This window comes from Lucilia cuprina, chromosome 5, assembly GCF_022045245.1.
Source record: "Lucilia cuprina isolate Lc7/37 chromosome 5, ASM2204524v1, whole genome shotgun sequence".
In the NCBI taxonomy this organism is placed as follows: domain Eukaryota; kingdom Metazoa; phylum Arthropoda; class Insecta; order Diptera; family Calliphoridae; genus Lucilia; species Lucilia cuprina.
In genome coordinates this window covers 43,285,079-43,296,727 of record NC_060953.1, presented here as the reverse complement: position 1 = coordinate 43,296,727, position 11,649 = coordinate 43,285,079, and the positions used below count along the sequence as shown (strand labels likewise).

At 30.4% G+C, this 11,649-nt stretch overlaps 3 protein-coding genes across 3 annotated transcripts in view; 1 reads left to right on the top strand and 2 right to left on the bottom strand.

The window, feature by feature from the left end:
• The window catches only part of LOC111681351 (histidine-rich protein PFHRP-II-like), a 64,853-nt gene continuing 53,204 nt past the window's right edge, over positions 1-11,649 (bottom strand). The window contains exons 3-5 of the mRNA XM_046952480.1: positions 6,020-6,227; positions 3,309-3,758; positions 1-492 (exon numbers count right to left, since the gene is read on the bottom strand). Coding sequence (XP_046808436.1) covers positions 1-492; positions 3,309-3,758; positions 6,020-6,227 — 1,150 coding nt within the window. The remainder of the gene's footprint in view (positions 493-3,308; positions 3,759-6,019; positions 6,228-11,649) is intronic.
• LOC124420074 (larval/pupal cuticle protein H1C-like) lies at positions 8,801-9,338 on the top strand. The gene is made up of 2 exons (XM_046951777.1): positions 8,801-8,871; positions 8,951-9,338. Exons 1-2 carry the CDS (start codon positions 8,860-8,862, stop codon positions 9,254-9,256), a joined length of 318 nt encoding a protein of 105 aa, XP_046807733.1. The 5' UTR covers positions 8,801-8,859; the 3' UTR covers positions 9,257-9,338.
• Positions 10,538-11,074, bottom strand: LOC111681330 (larval/pupal cuticle protein H1C-like). The gene is made up of 2 exons (XM_023443077.2): positions 11,004-11,074; positions 10,538-10,924 (listed from the first exon to the last, which is right to left on the bottom strand). Exons 1-2 carry the CDS (start codon positions 11,013-11,015, stop codon positions 10,619-10,621), a joined length of 318 nt encoding a protein of 105 aa, XP_023298845.2. The 5' UTR covers positions 11,016-11,074; the 3' UTR covers positions 10,538-10,618.

Here is an 11,649-nt window from a genome sequence, read left to right as displayed (position 1 = left end):
TCAGTTTTTGAAGGGAGCATAAGCAGGAGCATAGGTCTTGACTGGAACAGCGCCGTAGGATTGGTACAAGGAATGAGAGTGGACCAAGGGAGTAGAGTGTACCAAAGGAGCAGAGTGTACCAAAGGAGCAGAGTGAACCAAGGGGGCAGAGTGTACCAAAGGAGCAGAGTGAACCAAAGGGGCAGAGTGCACCAAAGGAGCAGAGTGAACCAAAGGAGCAGAGTGTACCAAAGGAGCAGAGTGTACCAAAGGACCAGAGTGAACAACAGGAGCTGAATGTACCAAGTGTGTAGAGTGGACTACGCTCTTGACAACTGGGGCATGAACTACTGGAGCACTGTGAACTACAGGAGCAACAAGAGTTTTAACCAATGGTGCCGCATAGTGGGCACTTACAGCAGGTTGTACTAAGTGAGAGTGTCCGGACAAGACAACAGGTGAGTAACCAGGACGGGCAGCAGCAATGGCGAAAAGAGCAGCAAAGACAGCAATCTTACAAAAAAAAAAAAAAAAAAAATAAGTAAATTATTTTCAAAATTTTTCCAAAAAAAATCAAAAGTTTCTAAATCACAACTTACAAATTTGAACATTTTGTTAAAGATTTATTTTTTTAAATTGTTAATTTTAGTCAAGTTTTTTAGTTGAATTGCTTCAAGTGTTTGATATCTTTAACGAAAACATCTTCAGTTTTTATAGTTAATTTAAAAAAATTATTAATCCAATATTAACAAATTTAAGGTCAATTATTATTGTTTTAGGTTTTTGTTTAGTTTTCATATTTTGGTTATTTTTTTGTCAAGAACTTTGTGAAACTCTTTTGTTTGAGATCACACAATGAACAAAGAATAAAAGACAATACTTTTGAGCTGCTAATAAAAATTGAAAGTATATTTTATGTTTAGGCATATAGAACATTAACTTCTTTAAACATTTTGCATCTTTGACCAAATTCAAATATTTAAGGTCATGTCAAATGATCATTTTTGATCATTTTAATTTTTGCAGAATTTTTATATTCAAGGCTTTAGATTAAAACTTTTTATTGACAATAGAATGACAAGCTTTTCTTATATTTAAACCAGTAAGAAGATTTGGTCGTTTGTGGACTAGAGGTACAAGCTTTCGGCTCAAAAGCTTAAGGCGGCATAAACGTAGACGCTGATAAAGTTTGGAATCGAATACGCTTTCCAGCGAAAAATTTAACCTATTAGAACGAAGTTACCACTTATGGTAAATTGAAAAGAGTTACCACACAATACTGAACTAATATTAAAGTAGTGATAATGTCCATTTTCTTCAGAACTGACATAGAGAGATGTTTCTATTTCACAAACTATTGTATTGAGATTTTAAGATCAATTTTTGAACAAAACGTTAAATTGAGCCGATAATTTAGCTGCCGCCGATATTTTATATAATAAGCCGCTGGCCGAAAATCGTTGCGCCGTCTCCGATCATTTTGTGTTGGCTTGTATCTCTAATGTAAACGCTATTTGATACTCTACATCAGATGTGAATATTAGCTATATTTATAATAACACATGTTCTGAACATAGCTTTATGTGACGGCATATATGGACTGATCCCCATGCTAATTTCTTCTGAATTTCGAAACGATACTGGAGTCTGTAAGTTAATTGTAGGAATTCAAGAAATTTTTTAAAGTAAGCTTTATATGGGGCTTGAGTCAAATGATGTCCGATCAGTATGAAATTCGTTTAAGCCCACAAATCATATTCTGAAACCCGCAGTTGTATGTGGACTTTGTGTTTGAACTGTAAATTGCACAATTTCTTTTAAATACCTTTAAAATCTAAATCTTAATCGATTTTTACAAAATGATTGAAATCCAATCAGTATATATAATGGAGGGAATACAATCCATATTTATATACAAAGAGGGTAAAAACCGGTACCGAAATTTGATACAATACGTTGTCAAAAGCGAGTTTACAACGTATGTTAACATTTAGAAAACATCCAGTTATCCATTTGAGAGCTATCGTTGTAATTTTGACAACGCGTCGTTGTTGTTGAAACAAAACATTATTGTCATTTCGATAACGCTTTATATAATTTCGCTAATGTATCGTTGTCATTTCAACAACGAATCGTTCTATTTTCAACAATGTTGTTTTTGACAATAAAGCGTTCTCACTTTGATAGCACATATATATATTTCGATTCGTTAACGTCGTGTATTTATTGATTTGACAATTATCCGTACATATTTTAACAACGTACATAGATATGTTTTTAAAACATTATAAACACTTTGCTGTCAAAATGTTACCAATCGTGTACGTTACAAACATTAACACAAATGTATTAATGATTATTCTATATAAGATTTGGATTTAAACCTTATATGAATAAGACTAGTAACATCCAATTACTGAACACAATAAATAGCAAGTACACAGAGGAAAAAAGCCGGTAGAAAAGTACCGAAATTGATAGAATTTGTTGTAAAAGTGATCCCACCATATTTGTTAACATTTAAACAACGAATCTAATTAAAAGCTAGTTATCATTTTTTACCGTTATAATTTTGTAAACGCATTGATGTCATTGCAACAACCCATCATTGTCATTATGATTACGCAATGCATCGTTGTTACATTGACAATGAATCAAGTTATCATTTTACTAACTACCGTTGTAATTTTGACAACTCGTCCTTGGTATTGCAACAAAACATCGTTGTCATTTCGATAACGCTTCATGTAAATTCGGCAATGAATCGTTGTCATTTCAACAATAAATCGTTCTATTTTCGACAATGTTCTCTTTAACAACGTAGTGTTGTCACATCATTTACATTTAATATTATTGTCATTTCAACAACGAATAGTTGTATTTTTGACAATGTTCTCTTTGACAACATAGTGTTGTTACTTTTATAACACATTATTATGTTTTGTTGATTTGATAACGTCGTGTATTTTTTATATTTTTATTATTGATTTAATAATTCTTGTTTTTTTATTGTTGATTCAACTACTATGAGTACATACTTTGACAACGGATGTTATTGAAAAATTTTAAACAATTTGATGTCACTCGTATAATTTTAAAACTTCTTTTTTTAGCTTTAAACTCATTACTTTTCAATGTAAAAAATTTAGATTTTTACCAATTTTTTACTTTTGTTCGTAAATATCTAAAAGTTGTAGTTTTTGCAAAATTAAATTCATTATTTTGATTTTTTTTTATAAATTTTTATTAACAAAACTATTTCTTAATTTAACAATCAGTTAATATGTTTTTAAAAATACTGTATAAAAAACTTAGTTTTTGAATGGAACATAAGCAGGAGCGTAGCTCTTTACTGGAACACCACCGTAGGAGTGATACAAGGAATGAGATTGTACCAAGGGAGCAGAGTGAACTAAATGAGCAGAGTGTACCAAGGGAGTAGAGTGTACCAAGGGAGCAGAGTGTACCAAAGGAGCAGAGTGCACTAAAGGAGCAGAGTGCAGTAAAGGAGCAGAATGAACCAAGGGAGCGGAGTGCACTAAAGGAGCAGAATGTACCAAAGGAGCAGAGTGGACAACGCTCTTAACAACTTGGGTGTGGACTACAGGAGCAGCATGGACAACAGGGGCTACAACAGTTTTAACCACAGGTGCTGAGTAATGGGCACTAACAGCATGTTGTGCATAGTGAGAGTGTCCAGACAAAACAACTGGCGAAGAAGCCAAATAACCAGGACGGGCAGCAGCAATAGCAAAGTGAGCAGCAAAGACCAAGACAACCTTTTTGAAGAAAAATTATAATTATTTTAAAAGTTGTTTAAGTAATTTTAAACTTTTTTCAAAATCTCAACTTACGAATTTGAACATTTTGTTAAAGATTTTTTAAAAATTTGTGTTTTTAGATAAAATTAAAATATATTAATGTTTTTTAGTTGAACTGCTTCAAGTGTTTGATATTATTTGCAAAAACATCTTCAGTTTTTATAGTTAGTTTAAAAAATAGAAATCTAATATTGTAAATTTTGCAACAATAAAATCGATGTCTCTAAGGTCATATACTTTTATTTATATTATATTTTATAAAAATGTTTGTCCTTCTGTTTTAGTCAATTGATAGAAGAACTCTTTTGTGCAGATCACAATGAAAAGAATATAAATAAACGTTGTTTGTAGCAATCAACTAATGATTTCTTTCGCTTTTCTAAAGTATAGAACATAAAGTCATGTTAAAACTTTACATAGTAGCAGAAGTACATGCATATGTAACCCAGCAAAAACTGCTAAAAATTACATACATAATAGCATTTTAGCAATTATTTTAATGTGGAGTTAGGTAAGTACTTACTACGATTGCCTGAAAATAGGGAGTTGAGTAAGTAATTTTGTTTTTGAGAAAAAAGTTGTATTTGAGGATACGTCCACTGAGTTTGCTATTAGTTCTCGAAACAAAGTTTTGTTCGTTAGTCTTAAAAACAAAGCTTGAAAACAACCTGCCAAGGTTAGAAAATATGTAAGTACTTATATAACATATTATTTCTAAGTCATTCTATGCAATGAAGAAGATATTTAGAAGTAATTGTAATTTGTAATTTTGTAATTAAATGTCTTTCGTTGAACATTAACCTACAACATCTACTACAGTTAAGAAGTCTAACAAATGTATAACTCAGAAATCAAAGTATACACTGAGCAAAAAAGACATTTTTAAACACTGTAACAAATTGACACCAAAGTGTTTATAATTTTAAACTAACATCCGTTGTCAAATAATTGTCAAATCAACAACACAAATAATATAAAATGCACTTCGTCAGCAAATGAAGAAAATTATAATAATGTGTTAACAAAGTGACAACGACATGTTGTCAAACAGAACGTTGCGTTTTCGAAATCAGAACGATTCATTGCAGAAACGATAGAAAGCATAATTGAAATGCCAACAATATACTGTTGCATTGTCAAAATAACTCCGATGACAACTGGCTGTAATTTTGTCTAAATTTTAAGAAAATGTTGCAAGCTCACTTTTGACAACGCCTTATAATTTCACCATTATAACCTGCAGTTTATAATGTTAAAATAATGATATAGCCCAGTTTACAATTTTTTGTCTAGCCCTTAATGCAGTCTTTTTTTTAGTCTATAGTGTAATCTATAATCTTGTCTATACATAGTCTACTCTATAGTCTTGTCTATATTCTAGTCTATAGTACAATGATATAGACTATTCTAGTGCAGTCTATAAGCTATTCTATCTCTAGTCTATAATCTATTCACAAGTCTAGTCTAGTCAATAGTTTAAGCTAGTCTATAGTTTTTGGTCTAGCCCATAATGTTGTCTATATTCTTGTCTATAGTGCAGTCTAAAGTCTAGTCTATAGTCTTGTCTATAGACTATTCTATAGTCTAGTCTAAAGTCTAGTCCAGTCTATAGTCTAGTCTATAGTCTATTCTATAGTCTTGTCTATAGTCTAGTCTATTGTTTATTTTATAGTTTAGTCTATAGTCTAGTCTAGAGTCAAATCTATAGCCTAGTCTAAAGTCTAATCTATAGTCTAGTCTATAGTCTAGTCTATAGTCTAGTCTATAGTCTAGTCTATAGTCTAGTCTATAGTCTAGTCTATAGTCTAGTCTATAGTCTAGTCTATAGTCTAGTCTATAGTCTAGTCTATAGTCTAGTCTATAGTCTAGTCTATAGTCTAGTCTATAGTCTAGTCTATAGTCTAGTCTATAGTCTAGTCTATAGTCTAGTCTATAGTCTGGCCTATAGTCTAGCCTATAGTTTAGACTTAGTCTAGTCTGTTTATTCCAGCCTTAAGTCTAATTTTTATTATCATATTATCAAAATGTCATAATATAAAATTTTTGCAGAAAATGTTAATTCACAAAAAGCAAGAAACTTTTTTATAAAAATTTTATTAACAAATAACAGATTTATTTACTAAATTATATATTAATTAACAACCAGTTTATTTTAAGATATGTATTCGTGAAAAAAATTAGTTTTTGAATGGAGCATAAGCAGGAGCGTAGCTCTTTACTGGAACAGCGCCGTAGGAGTGGTACAAGGAATGAGATTGTACCAAGGGAGCTGAGTGCACCAAAGGAGCAGAGTGTACCAAAGGAGCAGAGTAAACCAAAGGAGCGGAGTGCACTAAAGGAGCTGAGTGAACCACGGGAGCAGAGTGAACCAAGGGAGCGGAGTGCACTAAAGTAGCAGATTGTACCAAAGGAGCAGAGTGAACAACACTCTTAACTACTTGGGTGTGAACTACAGGAGCAGCGTGAACAACAGGGGCTACAACAGTTTTTACCAGTGGAGCTGAGTAGTGTTGGACATACTGAGAATGTCCGGACAAAACAACTGGTGAAGAGGCCAAATGACCAGGGCGAGCAGCAGCAATGGCGAAGAGAGCAGCAAAGACCAAGACAACCTTTAAAAAAAAAATTATATTTAAAAAAAAAAACTTAAATAAAAACTATTAAAAACTTACGAATTTGAACATTTTGTTTAAGATTTTTAGTTTTAGATTAAAACGTATTAATGTTTTTTAGTTGAATTGCTTCAAATGTTTGATATCTTCAGCATAAACATCTTTAGCTTTTATAGTTAGCATTAAATTATTAATTTAATATTGACAGTTTTGCAACAATAAAATCAATTTGATTTAAGGTCATATATTATTGTTGAGTTTGTAAACATTTTCATTTTGTACAAAAATACAAAAAACTCTTTTGTTTAGATCATAATAGATAGAATAGAACACAAACTTCTTTGACAAATTTGAAAAAAGCATCAGACTTAGCTTGAAAAAGTTATCTTCATACTAAATAAATAATTTAAGGTCATACCAATGATCGCCGACGATCATTTGGACTTTGAAGAGTTCAGCAATACTACTGCATTTTCATAAACACTTTCTACATTATTTATTTTTATCAACAATGGCAATTTCGTCTGCATAACATTTAATCATATAAGTAAAAACGTATTTTTAGATTTGCCATTTTATTGGATTAAGTGCCAGCGGTAAGACAAACTAGTTCAACAACGAAGATATCACAAGCCATCACCGACAAGGGATGTGCATAAGATTTAAAGAACACCCATTTACCATTTTGACATCAAATAATTGTCTTTGTAACAACGCATTGTTCTCATTGCAACTACGCATCGTTGTTATTGCAACAACGCATTATTGTCATTTCGATTACGATCCTAAATAGAATGTCTTGGTGAAGAGCAAATGCTCGTTGATACACTCTAAACTGGTATAACTGAATACTCTTCCAGAGGTTAAGGTTTACATCGTATATGTACCAAGCCTATCGGAAGTAGTCGGCAACGACAGGGGCGAATGTTTTAGTTAGAAGATTGAATTAAAGCTATAGATGAGAGAATAACATAATGACTCTTGGAATAATCAAACGGTGGGTAAAACCACAATGATCATATGGAGTGACTTTAATGAGAGCAACATGATAAATCTCTACGAAATGAGCAAGTCTGAGGTTACAATAAGGGTACGTATTCTAAGTGGATTTCGAATTAAGGGCTTGTTAGGTCTTCATTGCCACTGTTAGGTCTTCATTGAAGTTATATCCAAATATCTTGGGAGTGATATTATTTCGGAAATAACATTCTTCACAAACCCTATCTATATAACTTAGGAAAGAATACAAAGAAAAGGAATAGAGGACCAATAGTGTCCTAGGTGCTTTAAGTTAGTTGGTTTGTTAGCTAGTTACTTGGTTATGTAGTTAATTAGTTTGATAGTTAGTTAGCTAGTTAGTTAGTTAGTTCGTTAGTTCGTTAGTTATTTAGTTAGTTAGATAGATAGATAGATAGATAGATAGATAGATAGATAGATAGATAGATAGATAGATAGATAGATAGATAGATAGATAGATAGATAGATAGATAGATAGATATATAGATAGATAGATAGATAGATAGATAGATAGATAGATAGATAGATAGATAGATAGATAGATAGATAGAAATAGGCAATTGGTAGAGAGAATTTGACTTATGAAATTTTGTTGAATTTCTTCGCTATACTCGCATTTTTAAAATAGTTATGACTGTTAACCCTGTTTTTAGGGGGGGTGGTTGCAAACCTTACCTATAAGAAATAGACATGGGTAGATCGTCTTAGAATAAAAGGAAGACCCATAAAATATATAACTTTGTGGGTCTATGGTCAATATTTCAATTTGTTACAACGGAATTACAGAATCAGTATAAAAAATAAATTAATTATTTGTTCTTTTGTTTATTATTTTTTTCAAAATTTGAAGAAATTTGTTTAATATTTATAGAGTCCCTGATTTGTTTAAAATTTATTTCAAGTTATTTAAAGAAGAGTGTCATTTAATATTGAAATCTAGTTTTGTTTTCCCTTTGGGGAAAATATATGCTTTGCATGTTAAATTAATGTAATTATTAGTCATAACTTTTATGAATGTTGTATATTATTTGTGTTTTGTGTCTAACGTCCAAAGGCAATTTCATACAATGTTTAAAATTTATAAACTTTTAAAGTTAATGTGATAGTTTACAATAACACCCAGCTATTGTTACAAATGTTTAATAAACCTATTTTACATAAAAACAATAATTTATCATAATTTCTTGTTGGTAAACAAATCCATTGATTAATATTTAAATTATTTAATAATTTAAATAAACAATAAAAAAACTGAATAAAGAAGTAACAACCTGTTTAGTAAAATCCCAAAGTACTACAGCTTGTGCGAAAATAAAACTCAACACCTAAACTATTGCTATAAAAACTAATGTTAATAAATATAGAATTGTCAAACATTTAAAGCTTTACTAAAAGAAAACACTTAACTATTTCACTAAAATTCTAACAAAATGTTCAAGTTGGTTAGTTTTCAGAAAACATTATTCAAATTTTAATAAAAATTAATAAAAAAACAAAATTATTACTTCTTTACTTTAACAGTACATCTTCGCTGCTCTCTTTGCCTTGGCTGCTGCTCGCCCTGGCTATTTGGCTTCTTCTCCAGCAGTTTTGTCTTCCCCTCACGGTCACTATGTACATTCTAGCCACTACTCGGTACCTGTTGTGAGGACTATCGTTACCCCTATAGTTCATACTTCAGTTGTTAAGACTGTTGTACCAGTAGTACATACCCCAGTTGTTAAGACTGTGGTTCATGCTGCTCCAGTTGTTCATGCTTCTCCCTTGTACCATTCTGCTCCCGTAGTCGCCAGTTATGCTCCCGCTTATGGTGTATGGAAAAAATAGACTTAAGAATTTTTCTAAAAGAATTGATACAAAAGGAACTGATTGTTAAATTAAGAAGAATAAAAAATAAATATTTAATAAATACAACAATAAAATATTACAAAAAATAGATCAGTTAATTTTTTTTATATACTTTAAAATACCAAGTCCATCATATTTGGTAGGTCCAATCCTTTATTTATTTCTATTCATATAGACACTTCAGGTGCAAAGTTTGTTCGTTTGTATGTGAATAACTAACTAACTAACTAGCTAACTAACTGACTAACTAGCTAACTAACTGAGTGACTAACTAACTAACTAACGAACTAACTAACTAACGAATTAACTAACTAACTAACTAACGAACTAACTAACGAACGAACTAACTAACTAACTAACTAACTAACTAACTAACTAACTAACTAACTAACTAACTAACTAACTATCTAACTAAATAACTAAATAACTAACTAACTAACTCACTAACTAACTAACTAACTAACTAACTAACTAACTAACTAACTAACTAACTAACTAACTAACTAACTAATTAACTAATTAACTAACTAACTAACTAACTATCTAACTAAATAACTAAATAACTAACTAACTAACTAACTAACTAACTAACTAACTAACTAACTAAGTAACTAACTAACTAACTAATTAACTAACTAACTAACAAACTAGCTAACTAAATAACTAACTAACTAATTAACTAACTAACTAACTAACAAACTAGCTAACTAAATAACTCACTAACTATCTGTCTATCTATCTATCTATCTATCTATCTATCTATCTATCTATCTATCTATCTATCTATCTATCTATCTATCTATCTATTTATCTATTTATCTATTTATCTATTTATCTATAGTTAGTTAGTTAGTTAGTTAGTTAGTTAGTTAGTTAGTTAGTTAGTTAGTTAGTTATTTAGTTATTTAGTTAGATAGTTAGTTAGTTAGTTAGTTAGTTAGTTAGTTAGTTAGTTAGTTAGTTAGTTAGTTAGTTAGTTCGTTCGTTAGTTAGTTCGTTAGTTAGTTAGTTAGTTAATTCGTTAGTTAGTTAGTTCGTTAGTTAGTTAGTTAGTCACTCAGTTAGTTAGCTAGTTAGTCAGTTAGTTAGCTAGTTAGTTAGTTAGTTATTCACATACAAACGAACAAACTTTGCACCTGAAGTGTCTATATGAATAGAAATAAATAAAGGATTGGACCTACCAAATATGATGGACTTGGTATTTTAAAGTATATAAAAAAAATTAACTGATCTATTTTTTGTAATATTTTATTGTTGTATTTATTAAATATTTATTTTTTATTCTTCTTAATTTAACAATCAGTTCCTTTTGTATCAATTCTTTTAGAAAAATTCTTAAGTCTATTTTTTCCATACACCATAAGCGGGAGCATAACTGGCGACTACGGGAGCAGAATGGTACAAGGGAGAAGCATGAACAACTGGAGCAGCATGAACCACAGTCTTAACAACTGGGGTATGTACTACTGGTACAACAGTCTTAACAACTGAAGTATGAACTATAGGGGTAACGATAGTCCTCACAACAGGTACCGAGTAGTGGCTAGAATGTACATAGTGACCGTGAGGGGAAGACAAAACTGCTGGAGAAGAAGCCAAATAGCCAGGGCGAGCAGCAGCCAAGGCAAAGAGAGCAGCGAAGATGTACTGTTAAAGTAAAGAAGTAATAATTTTGTTTTTTTATTAATTTTTATTAAAATTTGAATAATGTTTTCTGAAAACTAACCAACTTGAACATTTTGTTAGAATTTTAGTGAAATAGTTAAGTGTTTTCTTTTAGTAAAGCTTTAAATGTTTGACAATTCTATATTTATTAACATTAGTTTTTATAGCAATAGTTTAGGTGTTGAGTTTTATTTTCGCACAAGCTGTAGTACTTTGGGATTTTACTAAACAGGTTGTTACTTCTTTATTCAGTTTTTTTATTGTTTATTTAAATTATTAAATAATTTAAATATTAATCAATGGATTTGTTTACCAACAAGAAATTATGATAAATTATTGTTTTTATGTAAAATAGGTTTATTAAACATTTGTAACAATAGCTGGGTGTTATTGTAAACTATCACATTAACTTTAAAAGTTTATAAATTTTAAACATTGTATGAAATTGCCTTTGGACGTTAGACACAAAACACAAATAATATACAACATTCATAAAAGTTATGACTAATAATTACATTAATTTAACATGCAAAGCATATTTTTCCCCAAAGGGAAAACAAAACTAGATTTCAATATTAAATGACACTCTTCTTTAAATAACTTGAAATAAATTTTAAACAAATCAGGGACTCTATAAATATTAAACAAATTTCTTCAAATTTTGAAAAAAATAATAAACAAAAGAACAAATAATTAATTTATTTTTT